General features: G+C 33.9%; 1 protein-coding gene across 1 annotated transcript in view; it reads left to right on the forward strand.

Moving 5' to 3' along the window:
- The window catches only part of LOC130444748 (membralin), a 121,968-nt gene that overhangs the window by 28,722 nt on the left and 65,253 nt on the right, over positions 1-27,993 (forward strand). The window contains exon 7 of the mRNA XM_056780027.1: positions 9,370-9,453. Coding sequence (XP_056636005.1) covers positions 9,370-9,453 — 84 coding nt within the window. The remainder of the gene's footprint in view (positions 1-9,369; positions 9,454-27,993) is intronic.

Genomic DNA, 27,993 nt, shown 5'->3' on the forward strand with positions numbered 1-27,993 from the left:
GCTTGCAATGCATCTTCATCGAAGTCGGGTCTTGACGAATTTTTTCAAATATCTGATTACGTCTGAAACAGGAAATAGATTCTAGATGCCATATAAGGGCTGGATGTAAGTGGGAAACTCCAGGTTCTCTACTTGAATCATCCCAGTGCTGCTATAGTAATATGGGGCTTGCTATAAACAGGCAGGAGGATAACTTTGTTAAATAACGAGGCGTTGGTGGTTGGTCCACGCTCTAAGTACTTGATCGAGACAAAAAATTAAACTTCTTGTTGTACTTGAACATGCAAGACAACTGGTGCCATCTGCCTTTAGTTCATTCCCCAAAATTTGCTGCAATTTTCAAATTCTTATCTTTGTTTAGCTTAACTCTAGTAGTTTTTTTATTCCTTTTAGATTTGGATGTTTTGTAGAATTAATTTATGCTACTCCATATTTGGACCTCATGATAAAAAGTAAATTATTGTCAAAAACCAATCTCCAGCAAACTATTCCACGAAATTAACATCGCTAATTCTTTTCTATAATTGTCCCTAGTCCTTACATTCTATTATGTATAGTTTTATTATCTACATCTATGTGGATGGCTGAAGAATCAGAGGGAGCCTTACTGTAGAAATGCTTCAGGTCTAAGACAATAGAAAAGATCGACATTACGACAAAGATCACAGCCGTGTCAAATACCATTTAAGACGATAGGCATTATGGAAAGCGACAACTGTTGTTTCTACGAGAAAGTAATAGAGATAGCGAATGTCTCTACATCTAACGAGTAGTGTTAACCCTTTAGAAATTGGGGTAAAAACCCGAGTAAAGTAGCCTCCTTTAGGAGGAGTTTACGTATTTTGGAGACAGAGATAGATTCAGACCGGCTGGAAAGATATCTTCAATCTTTTCTAATCTATCACGATATTTCTAATTAATTGAAATCTAAATTTTTTTAAATCGTTTTAATATTTTTGGATTTTTCATATCCACCACTGATTACGCTACTACTTATTAATGAAAAATCGGGTTCCCGCTGACGAGTAAAAAATAAAACTCTAGCTGACTATGCTGAAGATTAAGAGTTTCATAAAAGATTTAAGAGAGAGTAAGGCGGGATATATTGTGAAGGATGTAATAGATTGGAAAATAATTGGAACTTGTGATGCCCGCAACTTGAATACTTTCAACAGCAGATCCGTTAAATTAATTCATAATTACAAGCCACGTTCGATAATTTTTTTTCTATTTTATAATCATCCACAGATTTCTGTAACAGGTACCCTACTGCACTTTTATTCAAGTTCAAGAAGTTTTCTCTACGTATGTATAATGATGAAATGAATCAGTTTAAAGTCATCAAAAATCTACAATCTGGTATTGGTTTCTGGAGATCGAACTTTCAAAGTACGAAAAAGGGTTTTATTATAAAAATTATTCTACATTCGAATGTTCCCCTTCAATATACTTCCCTCTCCTCGCCACACCCGTTTCCATACGATTTTTCCATTGATCGAAGCAGTGCTGGAAGTCTTCTTTGGTGAGGGTCTTTAGGAGCTCTACCGTTTTTTACTTTACCGCATCGACTCAAATCGAGTCGCTTTCAAAGCAGATCTTTTTCTAACCTTTCAAGAAAATCTGAGCAGACCCGTTGACACAAGAGCTTTTGGTCAGGAGTCAGATTTTTGGGCACCAACTTCGCACAGACTTAATTCCACTGTTTCGAATGTTGGTGGAACAAAAACAGATTTGAGACGAAATTCACCGCAAAACTAAGCTGTATAAGTGAATGGGTTTAAAACACCATACTAGAATGGACAAAAAACCCATAAAATGGTCCACGGCTGGCTCAAGTGGATAGAACTCAAACAGGAATGTAACCTTAAACACTATTAGCTTGGGCAATATATGTGGGCTAGATGACGAAGAGGTAGCTCAAAAAAAACATATATACAAAACGTAAAATTAAACTTAGCCTTGCGTCCCTAATTCCTAGGAGCAGCGTACCTTTGCTCACGTCGATTAGGCAGTCGAGGAAAAGTGACCTTAACACTTCAATCCAATACGTCTCGTCTGTGTTGTTTGTGTAAGTAAGGGATAGAAGGGGGTGTCGTGATACAGTGAGGAAAGTAGAGGGAAGTGAATATATTGGTTTTTCTTAAAAATGATACAAGGAATATCGGAGAGGATTAAGTTAATAGCATACTGTTAGGACTTGGAATTCCCTGGGTCAGGTATTGGCGAATCGGGGGTCGAAGGATTATTATTTTATTGAGGACGTTGAGGAAGAACGCCCTAGGTGTTGAAAATAGCTGCCCATGTATTTTGTTTTTTTTTGGTTAAAAAATTATTCGATCAGCGGCTTGAGAATTATTTACTTCTTTTATGAAGTTTTCCAATTTCTTTTGTTCTAACGCACCTGTTGCCTTATGAACTTTAATACCAAATAAACAGTCCATGATTTGCTTCGTTTTACGTCTTCCGTGAACAATTTTAGTTGTATTGCAGTCTTGAAAGACCCGTATCCGTAGATCCATGATCCAGATAGCAAATTTGAATGCACAATATTTTACATAATGATTTATCCATGTTTCCCGAAAGATTTTTGACTATTCGCAATCAAATGACAAATTGTTGTGGTTGAGGTTATGTTCCAAAAGTTTACACCGTAAATATCAGTAACAGTCAAAAATATAAAAAGCAACCCTGGTATACCACCTCGGAACCGAATAGCTACATTTCGATTTTCGTCTTTGTGGAGATTTACAAGTGAAGCAATGAAAACATCGCCTTCGGGTACATCGACTCTGAAAAACAGAGGCTATACTACACATAGAATTCCCAGAATATACCTACGATGGATAGATACCGGGTGACTCGCCTTTATTATTTAAATAATTAATCATTACAGATAATTTTCGGAAATGTTTCGTTTTCTTTCGTTAAGGCTTGTATCTTTGATACCAAATTTTTGAAATATGTGATAAAACTCCGGGTGGCGATGCTAAAATTTAGAAAAAACGCTAAAAGAGTACACAGGAAGACAAGATGTCCTTTGAATGATTTTAGAGTGTTGCGTAAATTCGCAAGGAGTTGAATTTTTAAATGGCTAGAGATACAATTATAAAGAAATTGTGGAAAGCTCTTATCAGTCCCATGCAATTTTCTGTAAGGTCAAGGTTCGCAATAGTTAGTTTTATCCTAATTGTTTAGTAAAATGCGGAGATTTCTTTGCCGCTTATGAAGTAGTCACCGAATTAGACCTAATCCATCGTCTAATTCGGTTAATTTATTATTCATTAGACCGTAAATTTTCCTCATTTAATTTCTTATATTTTTCTTCTTCCATCCCCTAATCTTCTTGACCTTTCTGACTTGAAACCAATTGTTTCTAGATAAATCTGTTATTTCTTCGTCGATATAAAGGTCTATTTCTGTTGGAGGTGGAGATTTGAGCAAGATTGTTTTTAACCACTGGTGCAGATTGGTGAACGGAATACGTATACTTTTTTTAAGCCACATTGAGTATTTAAGAACTATTATAGTGTAGATGGAAGTAGTATTTCCCATATAGGATGGACCCACTATAGGTCCAGATTTGGGCCAAGTATCTACACCTCTGGCCCTATGCTTGGAAGCCGTTATTCGACCAGACTTGAAGGGAATCTGAAATGATAACAATGTCCCTGGTTTGCAAGCCTGGAACAGGCTTGGTTGACTAGATAAACCCAAGACTAGTCTGTAACCTTAGGCCAGGCTGGTTACTTGTGATGGGATGGGATGGCCGAGGCGAGGTTACATAGAGTTCAGACAGGCTTGGCTGACTATAGAATGGCCGGGGCTAAGTTACCCGTACTTCAACTAGGTTTGGGCCATTATTGGTTTGCCAAGGCCGGGTTTCCCAGCGTTGGTACAAGGTAAGCCCCGTCGTTCAAGTCTGGGGGCTCCTACATGGATTTGAGCCTGGGCTCCAATACTTTATCAGCTAGTATCAAACCATAATCTCATAAGTCAAACTAGAACCTCGTAATATACTCTATCAAAAGGTTACGTGTTCACATAAAATGTAGAGGATTGAGAAAACCACTTTCACAAACGCTAATTCTTGGAAACCTTTCAACTATGTACCTGTTGTTGCCAAACAGTTGAATTATGACCTTATATTTATTTAATTGATGACATTAATTAATCTACATGAAAATTTTGTTAAATCATCTAATTCTGTTGGGAAATTATTTGTCCACCCTGTACGAAGGATGGACGTAGGGCTGAAGTAAAGGAAACGGATATAGCGGATCGGGATTTTTCTTATGCAAAGCCTCCGCGACCGCACCAGTTCGGTCAACATGAGCAGTTGTTTGCCGGTCTGCGGACAAGGCATAGCCAAGGGGCGCATACTGGACGTTCTCAGGAGAATTGTCTTTCCATCCGTGTTCAGCTTAGGTCGCACCGATGCCGTTCACGGTATTAACTTTAGCCATATATTCATATACATCATATTTTGACGAAAAGAAGAAGTTTGATACTGATCTCCGGTCATCCGTTTATTCTTTTACTTTGAACGTATCTGTGCTGTTGGAAACAGAATAAATGAAAAAATAAAACAGATTTGTTATGTTTTCTCGACAATTTTTTGCGTTGAATGCCTCGATTGATTTATACAGAGTAGTAGAAAATCAAACTTTATTTTTATTTAATCAGACTTTATTCTATTCGAACAGATTATGAGGTATACGAATATGTTGTTTCCAATCTGCTGCAAATGTTATTGATGGTCGACAAAGGATTGATAATTACTTGATTGTCTGACACAGATTGGGCTCCTTTTTTGTATTTAACAGAAGCAGAAGCGACGTTCCTGCCTGGAAGATATATTTTGATTTCTTCTAAAACATAAGCAATCAATTACTTGTGGATTTGCTTAGGGGGTTTTCTCAGGAGTAACTGATCTGCAACTAAATATGTTACATCCCCCGTATCAGTTTTTTCCCAATAATTTTAACTATAGTATGAAACGAATGATCTAAATGCACGTTACAATCGATTAGTTTTGAATTTCTTGTCGTTCAATTGACTTTTCTTCCAATATATACTCAATATAGTTGTTTCTCAATTTAATTCAGTTTAATTTTTCTGATCGTCTTCAGAATTTTTATCGAGAATAGTGTGACGTTTCACATTTCTCTGTTTGATTTTATTGTTGTCAGGATAAGATCCCCGATACGCTTTCAATAGACTACTAGACATCCGCTTTCGTCTCAATCATTATTTTTTTTGCACCGATTTTTATTGCGGTAGAGAATTTAATACCATTTAATTGGAATTTATATTATGTGTCTAGGGTCTTTTTACTTTTGTAAGAAACCGATACATCATAACGTAATTTCAAGGACGCGTTTTTGTTCAATTATTTAGTTTGTAGAGTGAAATTCCAACTAATACGTAACTAAATATGATTAAATTTAACAATTGGTTGTAATGATTCAAAGAATATTTATATATTTTCTGAGAATACATTTTGTTTAATTCTATAAAATCTATATGATTCTAATAATTCTGGGAAATGATGAATAAACTATAGTGGCGTGATTCAAATTTTGTATTATTATTACATCAAGAAACGTTTTCATTCGAGTTCATTTATAAATTTGTATGGAAGTATTCGATTCGATGTATCCGATGAAACCATTAAACACAAATAAAATGAAATAAAAATGTTGAAACGTGACGTTTTATAAAATATCTCTTTATGTTATCGACGCAAATTGTGTCTCGTAAATAAACTGGCCTCAAATTTTTCTATTGATACTTTGTCGGAATATATTCGCACTTACTTCTTATCTGTATTTTCGGTATTTCTTTGTGATGTTTTGTATCAATAGTTACCATGGAGTGGGTATTTCAAAGATCCTCAAAGAATATACATACGTACGTACCCAACGTTTCTATATTTAGCTGAAAGCTATAAGTAAATAAACGGATCACTAAACGTATATATATATAAATCTAATAACATCTAATAAATGTTCTTGATTTTAGGTCTTTTCTGTTTTAAAATTAGTTTTTTGATAGTTTTTAAAAGAAAGAAATTTTGACGTTTCGACTTTTCTTTAAGTCTTTATCAAAATATGATACTGACACTAACAATTTGCTTCTTTATATTGATCTATAGATCACCTTCATCGTGAATATCAAAAAAAGAATAAAATCAACTTAGAACTTTGTTCCAATAAGAAAAATTAATTTTTTATTTGGTTTTCACATCTGAAATATATTAAATTTATTAGAATTTACAAATTCTATAAATTTTACTTAAATTATTTAGATCTTTTTTATCATTTATAGCTTTTTCGTTCTTATGTGAACCATTTCTAAAAATTCCAATTATCGTGTATGTATTAGATTCCGTTTCAAGAATTTTTGAATCTTTATAATTGAATTTATGTTTTTTTTTTTTCATGGTTCGTTAATGCAGTTCTATTTTTTTTATCGTATTAATGACCTCTTGGTCTATTTTCTAAATATTGAGATGTTTCCCCTATGTACATAGCGTCACAATTAGTACAAGGCACTTCAAAAAGCAAAAACTGCATTGAAAGAAAATAATTATCCGGAAAAAATGTTGAATAACATATTCAAGAAAAGGATAAACAGATACTACAAACAATTTAAAAACAAAACAAAACAGAAACGAAACATCAAAACATAAATCATTTTTCCTTAACATATGTACAATGACTTTCCCAACAATTATCGAATTATTTCAATAAATATGATATTAGTATAAGTCATAAGGACATAATACATTATTCAAATATTTCACTAAATAAAAATCTAAAACACCAAAAGAAAAAAGAAGATGAAGAAGAAGACCGACTGAATGTTATAAATTGTTTCAAGAGACCTATGGGGAGAATTCTCTAGCTCGTGCGCGTGTTTTTGAGTGGTGTAACTCTTTAGTGAGGGTCGAGGAAGCAAACCAAAATTAAAGACAATGCTGATCGTTTTTTTCGACATTAACGGTATCGTGATGACTGAATGGGTTCCAGAGGATCAGACTGTCAACCAGACTTATTATTTGTCAAGTTGTGGAAGAACAACTTTTGTATTTTGCGCCAGGACAACTCACCCGCCCATAACACACTCTCTGTGAAGCAGTATTTGGCCAGTAAGCTCACTCCAGAGCTCGAACACCCGTCGTACTCACCAGATTTGGCACCGTGCGTCTTTTTTTTGTTTTCGAAGATAAAATCTGCTTTAAAGGGACCCGATTTGAGTCGATGGAAGCGGTAAAGCAAAAAACGGCAGAGCTCCTAAAGGTGCTCACCAAAGAAGACTTCCATCAATAGAAACAACGTTTGGAAAGATGTGTGGCGAGAGAAGAGAAGTATATTGAAGGGGAGCATTCGAATGTAGAATAATTTTTATAATAAAACGCTTTTTCGTAACCAATCTCGTTATTTAATAGCCAGATCGTATGCTTGAAAGTTTGGTTCATATTTCGTGGAAATTCCAATTTTTCTGATACTATCACTTTGATAATAAGATCAAGGGCCGTTTTTTTTTCAACCTCCGATAGGCTATAAATAATAGAGATTGAGACATTTGTGGACAAGCTTTTCAATACCCTCTACAAAGAAATTCGTCGCCAATGAAACCTAACCGTTAAGTAACAATAAAGTACCAAACCGACCTTCAATATTCTGGAAATTCCGTAGTCAAAGCTGTAATGGAGGATCTGCGGTTTTCTTTAACCATTCTGTCAACTCGTTGAATCAAGTCATCAGAAACAACAGATTTGCGTCCTTGGCTCCCTTCATCATGCACGACAAACTTTCGACACGCACAACACCATCACTCATGAAGTTTTACCCATAAACAGAACTATAGGCTTTAAGCCTGTAGAAAACGAATCACATTTCGCAATTCACACTTGGCAGGAGCATCAATAATGGCGGATATGTTTACGTGGTTGTAGCAAAACGCCGACTGACGCTTGAATGTCAGTATTGGTGGAGTGTGTAGTATGAGAGCCTCGCAGTCGCCTACAGCGCATGACCGCTTTCTTCTGCCCGCGTACCGTCTGCACGGAGCGATCGGAGGCTGAAAAAAAACGGCCCTAGTATATTAGAGGTTTAAAATCAATCGTTTTCATGTGACCATTTTAAAAAGATGATTCTCCATATTTTCCCAACGATCAAAACAGTTTTTAGTATGAGTATTGAAACTAATGTATTTTTCAATGTTATGTAAATATGGGATCAACAAAATGGTGGATATGTAGCACGTAAAAGTATTATAAATTCTTAAAAGTTACTCTTTCGTCAAACCGTTCTAGTATCTTGCTCTGAAGAGGCGTCATGGTTTCGAAATCGATCTGCAAGTTATGCATCCAAGGATGAATGATTCAAATTAATAATAGGGTCCACCATTATGACGTTCTATAGGAATAGGTATCTAAATATTACTTTTCTAAAACTATATACGAGGAGAGAGAAACTCTTATTATGAAAATAGGGCCATTTTTATGTGGTCCTGATGTAGTAACAATGTTCGTTTTAGATGGCTGCGGTTAGAGTGATTTTTGGATTGAGATGAGACTTGCGCTCGCGTAGTAATTATCTGTCGCGTAAATTGAGGATTTGGAATACAAAAAAAATAAGCATATTATCTACGTAAAAGGCTATAATTTGGCTACAGTTTTGGTTACTGGTTACAGGAAAATCGTAGAAAACCTGTAACGCCGACAAGTGAACCAGTTGAGTTCAGGATTCACCTAATGACGACAGGGGCAAGTTTCCTCTTGAACTTTGAGAAGAATCGTCCGTCTAATAGTAGTCCATGGTTGGAGATGATGGTACTAATCACATATGGAGCTTGTACACTTTTATATGCAATACTTGAGAATTGACTTGTCGTGAAACAAGATCCTATCGAGATTTGCAAAAGTACAGGAAGTCTTTTTTGTCAGATCCTTCAGGACACCGGCCACTTTTTTTCACATCTTCAAAAGACTCAAATTATTCCTTTCAATGCAGATTTGATTCGACACGTGTTATAACCTTTTCTAATAAGTTTGACTAATTTTCAATCGCATCCAAAGTATCAATACAAATATTTTTGCGAATTTCTTGTTGTTTAGATGCCGCAGCTGACAGTCGTTAACTTTTGGCGCACGCGTACTTCTTCTGTAGCAGCGCTAATTTCGTTACTTAATAGCCACACCTCGTAGAACAGTAGGTCTCCAAAATATATGAGCTATTAATTTTTTACTTCTGTTACTCAGGCATAAAGTTAATTTGGTACATGTACAAACAATTTCGTCTAGATTAAACATTTATGAATTGTGAGTTATTTGCTAATATCATTTCTTTTTATTTGTTTCAGTCGACCTCCTGCAAATGTTGGAGTTTAACGTTACCGTGACTTTTCCCGCTGCTCCTTTGTTGACAGTTATCTTAGCCCTTGTCGGTAAGTACAAAAAAAACTGAAAAATAAATGAACAAAGTCCGCGCTCATAGTGTTGTTACAATGAAATATGATCTTTAAATACTACTAGCTCGAAAATACACAATAGGGATCACTTTTCTTGGTAAGGATAAAAGAAACCATATACAGAAATATCCTTTTTTTTTCGGATTCCACACAAAATCTATTGCTACCGAAGCTCTTTAATATAATTTTATTTAAAATGCTCCGCACATCCAGGAAAAGGAAAATTCGTTACTGTATCCCTTTTTTTTTTTCTAAAATTTCAACTTATTTTTGAAGGGGATTGTTTGTAGGCTGATTTTTAACTAACTTACAACATCAACATTTATAATTTCAAAAGAAAATCTTTTTAATACGATTATATTACCTTCTCCTGTATGTGGTGTTGTGAGCTGGTTTGTAACTTTCCTTTGGACTTAGAGCAAATGGTTTGTATGATAAAAATTTAATTCGACAGAGGATTCGAACCTACGACCTTCGTGTTGGAAATTAAGCATTAATACTTCTCGTACATCGAGATTATTATCACTAATAAGACAAATCAAGCCAAATACACGACGAAACTGGATAGAAAAGAGAAGAGAAAGATGGGAAAACTTGAAAATAAGAAAGAAGAAGGAGAGGAGAACATAAAATCACAGCTGAGAATTTAAAGAACATGGGAATAAGCGACCTTATTACTGTTAGAAATTTTCAAGATTATGGATAGAAGATTGGAGAATGGGTCTGATAGTACCGGTGTACAAAGGGAAGCAGCAATTACTGCAATAATTATAGAGAAATATTCCTCTGTTATGTATAAAGCTTTTGAAGAAATAATCGAAGGAAGACAGAAGCAGAATCAAAGAAACTTTTTGGATAGAAATATTTTCAAACGCTCCAAAGAATTTAATATGGGAGAAATATCGAAAAACAAATAGTTCAATATTAAATTTCGATTTTATTCTTTGCACCAATCGCCAAAAAATGGTAATCAGAAGAAAAGAAAGTGTGTACTAACTAAAAATAAGATAAACTAAGTTTTTTTGCAAAATTTGAACATTTTGCGTGAATTGTGGATATGATGATGTAAAAAACAAATTTCCAAAAAAAAAGGAGTAGCATATTGTACTTCACTTCACATCGTTTGTTATTAATTTGGGAAATCTGTTCTATACACTATTCATTGAAAGACATTTCGTATAAATAATTAAATTGAATTACAAATAAACCAAACTAATGATCAAAAATATTAATCTACTGGCTGTTGTTGCCTTAGTTCGGATAAGTCATTAATAAAATACGGGACAGTGCTACTTGTGCATTCAAGTTTGGTGTCTTTTCACGAAGTCCAAACAGAAGCACAACGATTCATCTAAATCAAGAGTAATTATCGTTCACTAATATTGACTGAGCGAAAAATTGCCACTCGCTGGTCTGTGTCTCCTTTTTTTGGTTATTAGTCTTTGGAGACATTTTACGTAATGCATAAATTCATTATTAGCCCAATGAACGGTAAGATGGAAGAAGGCGATTTTTTTTATAATTTAAAGAATAATCTATTATATAGGATGAATAATATTCGAATAATGAAATTTTAAATAAAACCTTTTTATTTTCTAAATTGGCTGTCTGCAAAAATATGCCACAAAGTCATTTGGGTAAAGAGTGGGTAAAAACGAAATATTTGTTCGATATATATCAACATCTTGTCTATCTGCATAAGAAAATCAAATAAAAATATTTTGATAAAGACTAAAAGAAGTCGAAACGTCAACTTTTGTCTTCCAAAAATTATTGAAAAAACCAAATTTTAAAACAGAAGAGACCTAAAATCAAGAATATTAAGAAACATGAACATATAAAGAGGTCTAAGAAATATATATTCAATGAAATAATTCCGAAATTTAATATCTAGAAAATATATTCTGCCGTTCTCCAAAGGAGCTAATACCCTGACGAATAATGAATTACATCTCTTCTGAAAAGCGTGGACGACGTCAATTTTTGTCGATATTAATACCGTAATATTGTAACCCACTGACTAGTTTCGACGTTATTACGTCTCATCAGAGTAGTTTAACAAACCTCGTTCGGGTTTGAAACCCGAACTGAAGACAACGTCAAAGATCGTCGCATTTACAATCGAAATCTATATTATCGGCGACTACGCTACATTTAATATCAAGACAGCCTCAAACTGCGACGCCATGTGCAATTGCTTCGCAGTTTCATTCATTGCAGCAGTTTTCTCATGAGTAAACAGATCACGCTGTAGGTGCATCAATTTAGTTCGATTCTACAACTGCTACCAGTATGATCTTGAAGAATTATTTCGATTAGATATCTAACTTACTAATTAAAACGCAAAACATGTAATCACTCTCGAAATATTAATATGTAAGGAACTAAATATCAAAATAAACTTCGCGTAGAGATAATGTGTCAAAAGTTAATTTTTTTAAAATGGTACTATCGATAAAATTTATGTATATATGGTATGTGTAAACTTAAAACTGACAAAAGTACCAAAAGAATCCATGGAAAAATGTGATAAAACGATTAAAAATTTGATTGTTCATAATCAAGATTTTTCTTTAACTCAGTACTTGAGTCGATTCATGCAGTGGACGTCCCATCAATTCGATGTTTTAACTGTTCAAAAACTTTTGTTTGAATTGATGTGTGAGAGCTCGCATTGTCGTGGTGAAGAATGATTCGTCTTCTGCGATTGGTTTCCCTGATTTTTTCGAAGATTTCTGGCAAACAAATTCTGGTATGACATTCAGAAGTGACTTTTCCACGTTACTCTAATGGAACCATTAAAAAGGCAAATCTTTATGATGGTAACGTTAGATCTGACATATTCACATCAGTGTTGCCATGTTTCAAAACTTAAGTAGCAACAATGGTAACTGAGAACTGAACCTATTGTGTATGCAACAATCCATATATCTCACCCCCTTGGAGCAATCTGTTCACGTACGTCTCACTTGCGCATGCTCCTTTTTGTCGTCTTATCATCCTATATACGCGAATGATGTCTTTCTATCAACTTTCAAAGAATACACAGGAATAATTGAATTGCTTTCGAATTCTCAATTGTAGTGTCTTTTAGTAAAATCGTTCAATGAATAAACACTAGTGGATGGGGAGCTCATCAAGAATCAGCACAATGATTAGAAGCCTCAATCTTTACCATAATTTTTAAGCGAAAACAGTCCTCGGTGGAAAAAGGGTTAAGGAATTTAATTCGTACATGCTTGTTGATGATTTTTACATTTTACAAAAACTAAAGGAAGGAAATTATTTGTTATGGTTGAGAAGATGTAGACAATATCGTTTAAAGACCATACAAAACTCATAAGCAATCAAAAATTAGTTGGCTTTTCATTTGTTTTGTTCATTTTGTGTGTAGATTATTTTCACAGTTAGTATTTCCGTCCACAAATCTTTATCTACATCTAATCTCCACGGAGGTTTTCTTAATTAATTACTCTGAGTACGTGTAAACTGATATTTTGGGGTACATCTGAAGTGAAGCTTCTTCATTTTCGTATATATCTATCTTTTCCATGTACATCAGCGACAATGTCTGTTTGCGATATTCGCGCACCGTCAAATCCGTGCCGTTAATTCGGCCGGATGGTTTTGCTTGCGTTTTATTGCGACGGAATGGGTTTTTGATGAATCGATGACAAGCTATAGGAGTAAAGGCGGGCGGTAGCGATCACTTCCAATAATGGAAAATTCATGGGCAGATTTTATGGGGCAGTGAGATATAGACGCGATTGCGTCGGTTGTTATTATTTCTGTCGTCTCCAGAGACATTTCCTTGTTGTGTGACAGGTTTACAAAATATCATTTTAATTAAAACATTAGGCGATTTCTACTGCAAAGACGTAGGATATTATTTATGCAGAAGAATTTTTTCGGGACATCGAATACAAGAATGATAGATATTTGTTTCATTCTAATAACTAATTTATAAATGATATTCGATCCAATAAATAAAAATTTTCTTTTTGGTCATCAACAAGGCTTTTGACATTGAAAATGCCACTGTCAGATTATACATTGAAGACATAAAGGCGCAAACAACTTCATTTTTCAACTTTTTTCATATCCTTCTTGCTCAAATTTGGAAATTTTGCCGTAACATTTCTTTGAATGTCCTCGTTTCCTCTTTTCCATATCTTACCAAATATTTTTTATCGGTCTATTGCTGCAAGGATATCCAAACCACGTACTCTGTTGATTTTAAATCACAGTTTCTACATTCAAGTCTTATTTTATCGTTTATTTTCTTATTCGCTCTTTTCTGGTGTCACCTCCGACTATGTAAGTACTTCATTTCTTCTGCTTCAATTTTTTTTCTTTCGAGTTTTTGTAAGTTTGTAAGCTCCAGCTTCTCACTACCATTTATAACGACTTGTCTTTGTTTATGTCTTTCCCTACCATCAATTTCCGTTTAACATATAGGTACTAAAGTTTGATTGCCGCGCTGGTTCTTTGATTCACCTGTTCTTCTTGATTTCCTTCGTTTTGTATGTATGTCCACTCCTAGAGAGAAAAAATGGACTGTCCAAATATAACTTCTGGTATTAAAGCGAGCGTTAGCTAATAAACTAGATAGAATCAATGCGTGTAAATGAGGATTCGAGAAATCATAAATAAGAGTACGACTTACCGATGATGCGGGTTTCCAGTTTTAAGGGGCCCCTTTTTGAGTAACTTCTCCACAAGGTTCGTCTTTGATTTCATTCATGGCACAATTAACACAAATATTGTAACCACCACTTCGTTGTTTTAGAATCCTTTGAGTAAATATACCAGCGACAAGGATTTAGCCAAAAATACAAGGTTTTTAATAAAATAATAGCGAATTACAGCCGTTTAAAAGAGTTCTGTCCAGTCAATTTCCATTTAACATATATGTATTAAAGTTTGATTGTTGCGCTGGTTCTTTGATTCACCTCTTCTTCTTGATTTCCTTCGTTTTGTATGTATGTCCACCCCTAAATAATCGAAACTCTTCTTTTTACCTACTATCATTATGTTTGTTTTCGACGTATTATATTCTTGATTTTAATGTATTGTTAAAAAATGAATAATACAAAATTTTCGGCAAAAAAACATTCCGATATTCCATAAACCAAAAGAATTATCAAATCTGAGCATTTTATATCACTTTAAATCTAACAAAAAATGTGCAAGACAAGATTAAGACTATCTTGATCTTGGTTTTGCATTTACTCATCACTATGCCCTCTTGTTCATTGGTCAGGGTTAGTTTGATTACCACGACTAGAAGGTCTACCTCTACTTGATCAAGTGCTTAGTTGGTCTATGTCTATATCCTTATTTTGCATACTAAAAACGAATCCCATAGAGTAATTGGTACCTAGCGCGAGAATCCATTTTTTAGTCTCACCAAATCCCGTTCTTGGCATCCGCAGCTCCTTGTGAACTTTATTTTATGGATAACCCTCGTATTTTGGTCAAATTTAGTTTTATTTTTTCAAGTAGACACTGATACAACCAATTCAACGGTTTTTTTTGTTCCATTCAAGTAGAACGGTTTGTGTTTCAGCGATGACTTCCTCACTTTCTTTAAAGAACTTTTTTCAAGTTTGAAAACATCCTGAAATTACCAGATTTGATATCTAGATAATATCGTGGACGCGGAAGCATTTTGTAGTTCTCTGAAATTTACTATCTTTTCTTTGTCCTGATAGAGAGAAATTTTTTTCTTCTACGTATAGTTTCACGAATAGGAAAAGACTATTAATTTTTTCCGTTTTGGAATAGTCGATGAACGGTCTATTCCGAAGTATAAAGGCAACAACCAGGGATCTATTATTGAGTTTATTCCATCATCGGCGTAAGAATTTTCTTTATTTTTCCTTCCTTTATAGCTCCAATCAGTAGTTGGAATAATAATTAGTTGTTTTGCGAGGAAACGCGGCAACTATTCGAAAAGTAGCTTTTTGATTGTTTGATTTCCTTGAAAAAGTCACTTTAGAAGCCAAACCTTTATCTTTATGGAAGTTTTTTTCTAAAAAACTAAAATAAAAATAATAATTTATAGAGCTGAAAATAAAATTTGATTATTCAAAATTACAACTGTATGTTACTTTTTTCAGTGTAGATCATATTTTCCGTCCACGTGCTGGCGACTGAAAAATTACTATGTTTAACTATGCAAATTTGCCATCGTCTCTTATCACTTCCGAAGTCTTTGACGCCTCCGCCATAGTGGCGTACTATTGACATCGTTGGCGCCGCATCATATTTAACGGACCGGGCTTTTTCACCCACTGCACCACTCGATAACAAGTTGACTGAAATTGCTATTATATTGGATAGTTTTTTGCTTTTTTTTTATTAAATATTTGTTTCTGAAATACGAGATTCTAATTATTAAGATAATTGTAATGGAAAAAAACTTTGATTTATGAGAAATATTTCTATTTCTTGTTAAAAATATTTAGTATCTACAATTTTATACGGCACATTAGCAGCAATGAAACGCTGGTAGTTTTGTAGTTAACTCAACACATCAAATCCTATAGGGATACTTCAGAATTGGACGAACTAGGGAGAAAAGGCCTTAACCCGACTTCACCAACACTTTGATCTATTGATCTTTATGTAAATTAAGATCGTACGTTTTGTCGTTCTGACTTATCAACTGGCTTAATAGCTTTCTTAAAGACCGATCCATCCAGGTCGCTATAGATGGATACACCACAGAAAGGTTATAGGTCAACGCTGGTATTTGCCAGGGATACACTTTGTCACCAACTCTCTTTCTCCTCTATATAAATGATCTACTCGACAAAACTGCAAACCCGATCTGTAGTAGCTTCGCCGATGATAGCACTAGTGTCGCCGTTCTAATCAACCGCACCAATAAACTCGGCTGACACCCCAATCCGTAGGTAGCAACAGATAACAACCATCAATATCGATCTTGAAAACATTCTGGAACGGGATGGAAGCAATCTGATTGATTGAAGAAGGCTGGACTGCAGCTTAGGATTTGGTCCTTTCTGGACATAAAATATCATAAAATTTGGAGTCCTCTTTAAGACCAAAAAGCAACAGCTTCTAATCTCCTACAAGGTCCAGACTCGTCGATCTTTGGAATATGCTCGCACATTTAGAGCTCGGTTCCAAAGAATACCCAGAAAATGCAGAACACACCAGTTCGACTTATAGGCGATCCAGACTCTGTTTTACCGATACTACCACGGCCAATGATCTTCCGAGCTGTCCAACATAATCCCTAGACCAGTTTTTCCAAGACCTACTCGACGGGCAGACGTGACTCATGAACACCGTTTTCGCCTGCAGACTTCCGGAATTTAAATTCATCGGGAGAACAAGGCTGTGGAATTAGCTACCAAGACAAGTCATTCCCGAGCTCTAAAACCTACATAAGTTCAAGTTCAATATCCACAGGCATGTCCAAACGGCAGGTATCACTCGAATTATTTTGGTGTAAAAGGATTTACTAGTGGCAACCTATAAAAAGTCCTGTGAAGGAGTTGTTCTTTGCCTTTAATCAGCTTTTTCATTGCCGTACACTTAGGCGTGGCTGGGTAGTCACTAAAATTAATTTACGCATTTCGTCCATAATTAAAAAATCGTTAATAATTTATAGTCTGATTTTTTAGTTTTTTCTGATATTTCCCGACATTTATGATTCCAGAATATATATTTTCAAATAACAAAAAAAATTAAAGATTAACTTATCAGTACCAGAAGATTTTTCTTTATAGAAATACAGTTGAAACTTCACTTGTCTACAAATAGATACATTTTGGTTAATTCCAAAAAAATTCGACTCTTGGATTAGATTAGTTGGGAATTCATTTACGATTTTCTTTTCAACCAATACATACCGCCAATCCCTCGTAAAAGTATAGAAAAAAAAAAATAAAGTGAATTTAAAAACCATGCATACGAGATAAACGAACTAAATGATCCTTCCAACAGCTCGTAGTTCTCGTTGATTAATTAGCTCTTATATGCGATCATTTTCAAAAATGACATGTCAAACAGCAAGAGCGATGAGCTCATCCATCAGTTGCGGTATCAAAATGCTACACAGCGCGTCCCACAAATCCCTCAATAGATAAATTGGAAAATCGAGCCACTTCAAAAGCCCTCGACAGAATACGACAAATGTATTTCATCGTTCGTGGTCTTGATAGTAAATCTAAATGTAATATTGATAGTTTCAAATGATCAAATTTAGAAAAATATTTCATCACGGATATAACAATGAGCTGTAATTGGCAGCCATTTAAGTGAAACTACTTTTGTTATTTTCAAAAGAATGGATTCAAAACAATTTTTGTGTACAAGCTCAGCAATGACTTCAAAAGGGCTATCCGGACTCTGCTCTATCGAAAAGAACCGTCTGTTATTGGTTTGCTGAATTTAAACGTACAGACACCGATGATGGTGAACGTTTTGGTCGTCCAATTGAAGTGGTTACTCCAGAAAACATGAAAAAGTCCACAAATTGGTTATATCTAATCGTAAATTGAAATTTAGTGAGATGGCTGAGATCAGAAGGCAGTGTATTTACAAAACGATCGTCATCTGAGTGGACCGCAGTCGGTGCACCACGTCCGAAGCGTCGAAAGAAGAGACTATCAATAGAGAATACTACATATAGTTTTCAGTTCGTTTTAATGCAAAAACCAAGGAAAAAGGGCCTCATATGTCGAAGAGAAAACCACTGTTTTACCAAGACAATGCACCGATTGATAAGTCCATGGTAACGATAGTTAAATTGCACGAATTACATTTTGAATTTCTTCCTCATCCACCGTTTAGACCAAATCTGGTTTCCAGTGATTAGTGGCTATTCGCTGATCACAAAAAATGCACTTGGTAGTCAGTTGAACTGAGGCCTATTTTGAGGTAAAAGAAACGTATTGGATTACTCTAGAAAAAAACTATTTTGATGAATGTAAAAAAATTGACAAATAACCTTTTTTTATCAAACCATAAACTTACCCATTTTCACTCAAAAAATTGTCTCTCGCCGTATCAAATTCTTGAATTTTTCCTAAAACAAGGGATTATCAATTCATATCTGGCAGTGCAGACGTAGAAGACAATGAAAGGGGGAAACGTTAAAGTTTATTTGTAAAAAATGTACGAGGAGAAAACGTCGGGTTTTAATATTATTAAAAGCAAAGTTAAATTTCGTCGGTTGAACCCGCAAACCATCAGACAAGAGAAACAAATCCAAAACAGAAATATTTTGTTCTAAGCTTTTTGGCAGAAGATTATAATGAAAACAATGATGAATGAGCTTTTTCAATGGGTATTATTCGATATTAACAGAATTTAATGAACAGATTTTCGTTTGCTACTTATTCTCTACTAGGTAATTCTTTATGGATTTAGAATTTAGATTTTCGATCCTAAAATATCTGATTTAGCATACAAAATAGGGAATATGCAAGATTTTTTTTCATATTTTTCTTTATTAGGCTAAGAATTCATGGTCGCTCTATGTATAACAATTAAGAACTAGCCTTTATGTTTACCGTACTTATATCCTATTGAAAACCCGCAAGACCATCAGAAAAGGTAGTTGAGATAAATCATAGTGTATTTCACAAATCACAATACATTTAGATTTGATTGGAAGCTTTTAAATTAAAATTCAAGAATGCATAAGAATTAGAGGCGGCAGTACTGATTACTTAATTTACCAATTTTTCTATTTTTTCTTCTTGTTTTTGTTAAAGTTGTTAACAGTATGTTTAGTATTAGTTGTGGTATTCGATGTTATTGTGTAAAACAAAATAATTTTATACAATTTCAGTTGTAGGTATCGAAAATTCTGTACAATTAATTTATACGTTTCGATGTCCATTTATTGTGCCGAACTGGGCGTTAAACCGAATTTTCTGCTTTTTTCTTGTGTCAGTTTTAAATCATAATGGAAAAGTCTCGTTTGATCTGCGGCTTCACATTGTTAGGTCAGTCATTTATGTTTAGCGTGATTAAACTTTTGTCTAATTTTCCCTTTCAATTTTCCAAATTGAGTTGCACTTAATTTCCTCTAGCTTTCTCTTTTCCATTAGTGTTATTATTTTATCATTGATATTTCACGTTAGGTATATGAAGAGAAAAAACAAAATTAATTTTTCGTAAATCAAACTAAAATACTAAGCACGATTTTTCATTTAAACCATTCCTAATATTTGAAATGTTTTGATTTTGCGTAATTATATATATTTCTAGAAAGTGAAATACGGAAATGGAGAATACAACCCCGATGCTGTTTGTTTAATAATATCTCTAAATATATAATTGTTTTGTTTTATAATAATGATAATAATGAAGGTTCGTAGTATTTTCAAATTTGAAAGAAAAAAATAATGTTAATTAATTTTTCTTAACCCATTTCCATATTGTGATAGTCCAGAATCAATAGGAGCATGATCTAAATGTTTATCTTCGTTTTCGTATACTGGATAAGAGACTAAATTATATACGAGGGTAGTTCAAATATAAACCGAAGTTTTTGAAAAATCGCGGGATAAATTTAGAGTTGACTAGACTGGTCTGTTACGAAGCGTAGAGAACATAACGGCAACGCAGTACTGGCTGAAGAATCGGGCAACATCGAAGGTGGTGTTGAGCAAATAATTCATGAACCGCATAATTTAATCCAGATGGGTGCCAAGACTTCTGAATTTTGAGCAGAAATTCACACGAAAGCTAGCACGCGTCTCCTACAGCGGTAGTGAAGAGAAAAAAGAAAATTTATTGAATCGAATATCCACCACAAATGAGACTTCGGAACACCACTATATACAGTGTCAGTGAGAAAGCTGTTGTGTACCATTGGGACATGAAAGGCGGTTGATTTTCTCACTGGACGCGCAGTATTATAGTAACCTCTTAAAAAAACATGCTAAAAACTGTCTACAGAACGAAACGACTCGATATCGCTACAAGACAACGCCATATCCAGCTTACGTTGTAAATCTTGAACAAATTGGGTTGAGAAACACTGGAACACCCACTAGTCCCGATTTATCGCCACGCGACTTTTATTTATTTGGTCCATTGAAAGAGGCACCTGATCTACTGCGATTGGAGATGCGAGAATGGTTACCTTAATAAGACGAGAGATTTTTACGAAAGGCATTCGAAAGCTTCCTGAGAGGCGGATACTATATAGGGAAACTGTGAAAAATTTCAGGTTTGCGGTTTCCATTTGATCCATCTTCGTAAAATAATGATTTCTAATAATTATAATTTTGGTTTTTGCAAACTATATCCTCTGCAGTTTCTATGGATGGTTTCTATTTGAAACATTTAGCCAATCATGTCATTGTTCTTTCGTAGATTGTTTTGTGGAGTCGATTTGGCTTTATAACCACCCAGCACCTATACCTAGGAGATATATTGTACAAGTCTCTAAATGGACTCCTTCCGAAGGAGGCTATTTTTTGGCGGTTCTTAATGTCTCACTTGTCTAGGTTTTAGTACTGATCCTTCAAGGAACTTGAGCCTTTTAGCGCCATGAGCAGAACATTTGCAAAGTAGATGCTCTGCTGTTTCTATGGTTTGTTAGCAGAACCTGCCATGTCCGACGTCTTAAGGTGGTATTGACCTGTCAGGATTGTTTGGTAATCACGTCCCTTAATTTCCTGAATTTCTGTTTTACATCTAGGAGCGAGTGTAAGTCGCTAAGAATCAAATTCTCTGGAAAAGCAGTGATTTATGTAATTCCGCTATTTTTTCTTGGCATACGGAATCGTTTTTCCAAACTTTCAAACTATCAAATTAGCTACAATTGATAAATAATATGAATTTTAAATACATGAATTAGATTTTAGCAGAAATTTTCTATTGGCGTTTGATTAACAAATATAATAAAATAATATCGGCAACAAGTTTTATCAATGTCTTGGGTAAATTCTGTAATCGGCAATTTGAAATTCTCGTTCGTAAGAGCAACAGGCACCTTACTGCGAGGCCGTCTCAGACGTCGCCGTCTGGTCCGCCACATCAACAAGTTGGGCGTCCTCGTGGATACGCTGACGACGGCACATGCCAAACACCACCAGTTGCTGCGTCCAATCTTGATATTTTTTTTGCGTTTCCACCCACCGTATCCATATTTCGCACCATTGATTTTATACGTGAAGACGATCTACACTGAGAAATGTTAATGATGAAAAATAATTATTAATAACAGTATTGATTTGAATTTGCTGTTGTGGATTATTTCACAGTTTCTAATTATTGAATCGACATGATTGATATTTCTCAATACGTATATTTGATTATAGTATATTCTCAGTGAACCGACTCTGGTAGAAGAGTTGAATTTTGTTCAGTAAAAGGTAATCAAATACTGCAAAGAACAAGTGTTTGATCAAGAGATTCCTAACGACGGAAAGCATTTATTTTGAGAAGCTCATGATTAAACTAATGCAGCTAATTTAATTGCTTAAAAATAAATAGGTTCTACTCAGAAGTGAAAGCATAAACATAAATAAAACACATTATCTGAGAATTTATAAAGCAAACACAATTTATTCGTTAAAGTCGTCAAAATGTTAGAAGAAGGTGACGAAGTAACGCAATTGTAGCCCTGTTATAATCGTGAACCTATCAAAGATTGACTGAAACAAAAAAGAAATTATGAAATATTTTCGCGTGTAGTAAACACTAATTTTGCAAATTGCCAATAGTTTGGTATTTGTTTAAACAATGAAATAAAATTGGAGGCTTTTCGAACGGTTCGGGAGTCGGTTCCGCGACCACAAGTAGAGTAGCTCCGAGCTCCGAAGTCTAGACTAGTGATGAATTTCGCGGAGAGGTCAGAGAAACAGGGTAAAACATGAACGTAGTGACAGTTATACAGAGAAAATGTCATGTCGATATCTATTTTTTTAAAGTTGCGCTGCTTTACTTTTCTACTATTTTGGTACGGACCCAAATATCCAAATACGGCCAAGAAACCTTAGATAGTGTTTATATAGATTTGTACTGAGATTTAGATTTATATTGATTAGATGAGTCGCGGTAAAAATTTGAAAAATAGAATATTTATGTGCAGGAAAAATCTGTTTTTCTTTAGGGAAGCTAATTTTTAATATACTTTCAATACAAGTGTTTTGACAAGCAGGGCTAAATTTCAAAAAATAATGGGTCGTTTCACGTAACAGGAGACACATTGTAGATCAGTGATTCAGATACATGTACAAATAAATCGATTAGATAATAATAATAATGGGATGGTATTCATCTTACAGTTTATCGCTCAGAAGCCTATTAAATTGTGGCTGGACACAGGTTCCAATATTCTGTTGTTACAATGTGTAATTCTACCTATACATACACAACTTTGATGGTGTTGCGGACCGTTAACAGTGATGACCCTTCATTATTCTCCAATTCCGAAATGCAGTTCAAACACGAATTGATCAAGAATTATCTTTACTACAGAATTTCTAGACTTGAAGTAACGACTACTTCGATTTACTTTACAGATATTATTTATCCAATTTATTATAATTTATCTCCAAATATATAAACCTTTCAGTCCGCATAATTACTAGAAAAATGAATTACTTCAGTAGAAATCCTAATAAATCAATTAATTTTAAGTCATCTGATTGGAGATAACCAATCAGTACATTATACTGAAAACAGATCCCATGGGATGTTTTTATTTATCACGTTTCAATTATTTATTATTTCAAAATGCTACGATTTGGTCGTAAAACTGATATTAATGAAATTATAGAATTAAACATACCAAACATCATAATCAAATTATTAATGACAAGCGTCAGATATGGAAACTAACACGGTCTGGATCTTCACTTAACTTTTCTAATTGTCTTTCGGTTAACTGCACTTTCAAATAAATAAAGTTTTTGTTCTGTGTTTTTTCATTTTATTTTATAACAATTTTCTCAAGCATGTTGTTTATAGGCCACCTTACCAAGCAACAAGCTTTCGAAACCTGTTATAGAATTTTTTCGAACAATTATAAATGTCCTTGGATTTTTCCTACTGATAATTGTCGAAATTTTAAGATTATATATGCAAAAATCATATAAACACATACAAGAGTACATTTTTTCTTGTATATATTCGTAATGATTTTCTTAAACTTTATACCTTCTTAATTTTTTCATGTATTTCTTGATAAATCGTCTTGACTTCAGGTCATTTTTGATAGAAATTTGGTTCCAAAAAATAGGTAAAAATTGCTTTTTGACCTATTCCAGTATCAAAATGAGACTTGACATTGACACTTTGCATAATAATTAATTAAAAAAAAAAGGAGAAAAATTAATTTCACATCTCATAAATATGTAGCAGCCATAAATTAAATTATTCGTAGTTGTATTAAACGTTTTGAAATAAAACTATAAATTTCACTCAAATTATTTAGCTTTTTAGTTTTATTATTGACAGCTTTCTCGTTCCTATGTATTTGATTCCATTTTAAAAATTTCTATAATTGAATATATCGATAGCTTTTTAATCTATTTTCTAACTACTGATATGTCTGTCCTATGTACACACAAAATCATTACAAGGTGTTGATATATAGTATTACTTATTTTGTTTTTCATGTTCAAGATTTTATTTTTTAATGAAATATTTCGATAATAATCTAGAACAAAAATTGTGGAAATCATTATGAGATCCATTTTGTTCATTCATTTGAGGTATATTCAATCTATTTTTCAAATATAGTGTAGTTCATTCATTCATTCATTTGTTTTGGTTAATAACGATAATGACTATTACATTTATTCATTTTGAAAAATCAAAATTTTATCATAATTCAATATATTATTCAGAAAAAGCTTTCTATTATATTCCGAATTACATTTCGACCTTTTTGCGTTGCTTTTTTCCTCTATTTGAGGCTTGTCAAATAGAAAATTTCCGTCGACAATGTTAACCGAAATAAAAGTACGGTTTCGAAAAGTTAAATCATATAACTTGAAACTAAATACTTTTATGTATCGTATGACGACACAAAAACACCGATGAAAAGTAAATGGAATAGAATATGCCACATAAAAGGCGGACCTATATTGCTTTTGCTACCGTAGAGTCCCTACAATTTCTCGTTTGTTCTGAAATTCGCCACTTTTTAAAAAGAGCATTGGAGGGGTATCCATAGCATAAATCTAACCAATTACCGAGACTATTCTCGGGGAAATCGCAAAAGTTTGAAAAATACGCTCCTTTTTTGATTCGCGACAACAGACAGCGGTGTTGAAATATTTTATATATAAAATAAATAAAAACTGGTTAAAATAAATTATTTGAATGCATCTATCATCTCAATAACATATTGAACATGTTGAACTTCTGAACTCATTCAGATAGTAACGGCAGATAAAAACGAAAATATTCATTAAAGTGAATGGCTGTCCACAAGACGGAGTCCTATCACCTCTAATGTGGTCATTGGTAATGCACTGAGCTTAGCAGTAGTAGATTCACTGTCCTAGGCTACACGAACTCCTAATCACTGCCAAGATGCAAACAACTTTTTTTCCATTAATAATGAGCAGGACGGCAAATATTCGAGCACCTATCCTTAAAAGAATTCAACCGATACTTTCCAATGAAGTTAAATATCTAGGAGTCACCCTGGATGAAACACTTACTTGGAACTACCATCTAAACAAGGTAATCTCAAAATCCACTGTTTGTTGGGGCTGAACAAAACTCGAAAACTGATGTGCCTGGGTACAAAAAAATTGGAGCTGGAGAATCTGAAAGATCACCTTAGAATTATAGAATTAATAAATCCAGAAAGCAGTGACAAACCAAGGGACCAAATGCATAGCATGATTTACATAGATATCCTATTCGAAGTGGGTAATCATTGACCGCCAATCATGATTCAATAAAGATCTTGCGCAAGCTCAAAATGTATCTCTACGGTATAAAGATGGTTCGAAGCTAGTGCAAGGAGCTCGACTGTGTATTTTTGAACCAAGCTCTCCATACCATTAGGAAAATCACTTACCATTTTTCAGGATGGTTTGCTAGAAATCACATTCATGTTCTCCCCGACAGCCAAGAGGCTTTGAAGGTTCTATAAGCTATTAAAAACACGTCCATGCTAGCGTAGGAGTGCAAACAAACACTACAAGCACAAAGTAACTCTGATTTTGCACCTTGCATGTCACTCCGTACCACTCTTCCCTCCCAAATCCGACACAATTTCTGCCCTGAAAAAGAAAATCTTTCCCTTATCATAGTCAAACCTAAAATATTGCTCAAACAAAAATTAAATCAACGTTTTGGATGTCTTCAATGGTGTTACTAGGATTTTATATCAGACGATTATTTATTTGAATTAAAAATAGTGGGCGACGTCTCTGAAAGTCGAAGAGGTACGTTCATTGAGAAGTGGCATGCTACATAAAAATTTCCTTTGACTTAAAGGTAAAGGAAAAATAACTTCTCGACAGCAGCGGTAAGTGTAGTGATTCGTTTTCACAAAAATAATTTGTTTCCTGGGTGCGCCTCCACGAGTTCTTAACGAAATGAGAAAACGAGAAAAATAAAAAATAAAAAGTCCTTGACGAGAGAAAAAAAATATGTTGTTTCCTATTAGCTCGTCGTCGATCAGAGACGAGTCGGAAATGATCTTCGAGTGGTTATTTTCTCCGTTTTAAAAATTAAGCTACAAGTGGTACAAGTTTATAAAAATGCTGAATATACTAATTTTCATTTGATTTGGAGATTTAGTAGTAACTTCCTGAGCAATTGCATTTGGTTATATAAAAAGTGTACGGAAAAAATATTTGTTGTACAGATATTAAACTTATAATATGCCAATCGGCAAATTTTCTATGTTCACGTATTGTGGCACAGTAGTCACTTCTGATTAATTTCTTCTAATTCGATTTTAAAAAAACGGCGCTTCGTAGATACGATACGTTCATGGAATTATGATCCATATGATGATTAACAAAAATCACAAAATTCACGGTAAACATTTTTTACCAGGGAAGCGAAAACCTCCAAAAATTTTATCATGAGAATGCCATGCGTGATTTGGTTGACATAGAAATACGGTAAAGGACTAAAATAATCAAATTTCTTACGTGTATGCTTGCACAAAATACTATATGAAGAAATATTAAAAAAATGGAAATTTAACTAGGCATGAACTTTGTCTTTTTTATTGACAACACCAGCGAATATAAAGAAACAATTCACTAGAATTTACTTTGATTTAAACACTTGAGTGTAGGTAGTTGTAAAACGAATACATTCCGAGGTTTTATTGAATTTCTCGAATGGTAGACAACAAATTAATGTCTTCAAAAACAGTGACTACTGCGCCACAATACGTGAACAAAGTTAAATGGCATGTTACAAACTAATTCGGTACATAGCTTAAGAAATTTTGTAGACACGAGTGACAAGTATTTGTATGCCTTCTTCATGTTCTTTCAATTCGTCACTATAGTTAAAGCTTTGATTGCCGAGGAAATATTTTAGGTATAAGAAGAGATCAAAGTTTCTAAAACAGGGGATTATCAAATATCCTCGGCGCTTGTATGTTATCTGCGTAATTTTTTGTTATTTCTTTGAATTTTAGTTATATTTTTGGATCGATGTTTTAATAAACATAAAAGGAATAGTGTAGTTTATATTTTGTTATCCGTTATGCAATGAAATATCAATTGGTGGGTCAAGTGAAACATAAAGGGATTAAGTTCCGCGTATTTCACCGTACCGGCTTTAATGAGAATTGTCAAAACGCATCATCCCTTAGTAGAAATATCTCGTCGACAATCAAGAATAGAAGTTGTTACGACTTTTACAACTTTGGCGCAGAGCGAAAACTTTTAATTTATTCTGACTATTTTTGTCACCGTTTATGATGCGAAATAAAACGCAATCCAAAAGCACCGCAGGTAATTTAACGTTTCTGAATCTACTCGGTGTTTTTTCACTTTTTTTTTCTGCATAATATACAGACGGGGGAAACTGGTGAAATAATTAACGGCTAAGCGTTATATTTAGTGTTTCGTAGTTGTACAACGACTGTAACTTTGTTATTTTAAATAGAACGCCTTGTATATTAATACATTTTTGAAATCTACGTAAAATTTTAGTACACTTTTGTCTAAAAACTTTTTCCGAAAAATGCATACTTTTTGAGTTATTAATTTTTATGTTAAAAATTTGACAATTGACAGACCCTTATAAATTATTTTTTTACGAGGATACCCTTAACGATATGAAAATGCTTTCTGTTCGGTTGCTTTTAGCAAATTCAAACGTATTTGAATCTTATGTTGACAAATTTTTCATTTTATACAGGGTGTGTATAAAAAGTGTTTAAAGTTTAACTTTATAAATATCAAATTTCATTTTTTAAATAGAACCACCCGGTTTTTTCTATTTTAATGCATTCAGGGGTTAAAAAATAAGGCAAATTCATGTATACATAAATACAATAATAATTTAAAACCTCAAATATCT

Source organism: Diorhabda sublineata, chromosome 5, assembly GCF_026230105.1.
Source record: "Diorhabda sublineata isolate icDioSubl1.1 chromosome 5, icDioSubl1.1, whole genome shotgun sequence".
Taxonomy (NCBI): domain Eukaryota; kingdom Metazoa; phylum Arthropoda; class Insecta; order Coleoptera; family Chrysomelidae; genus Diorhabda; species Diorhabda sublineata.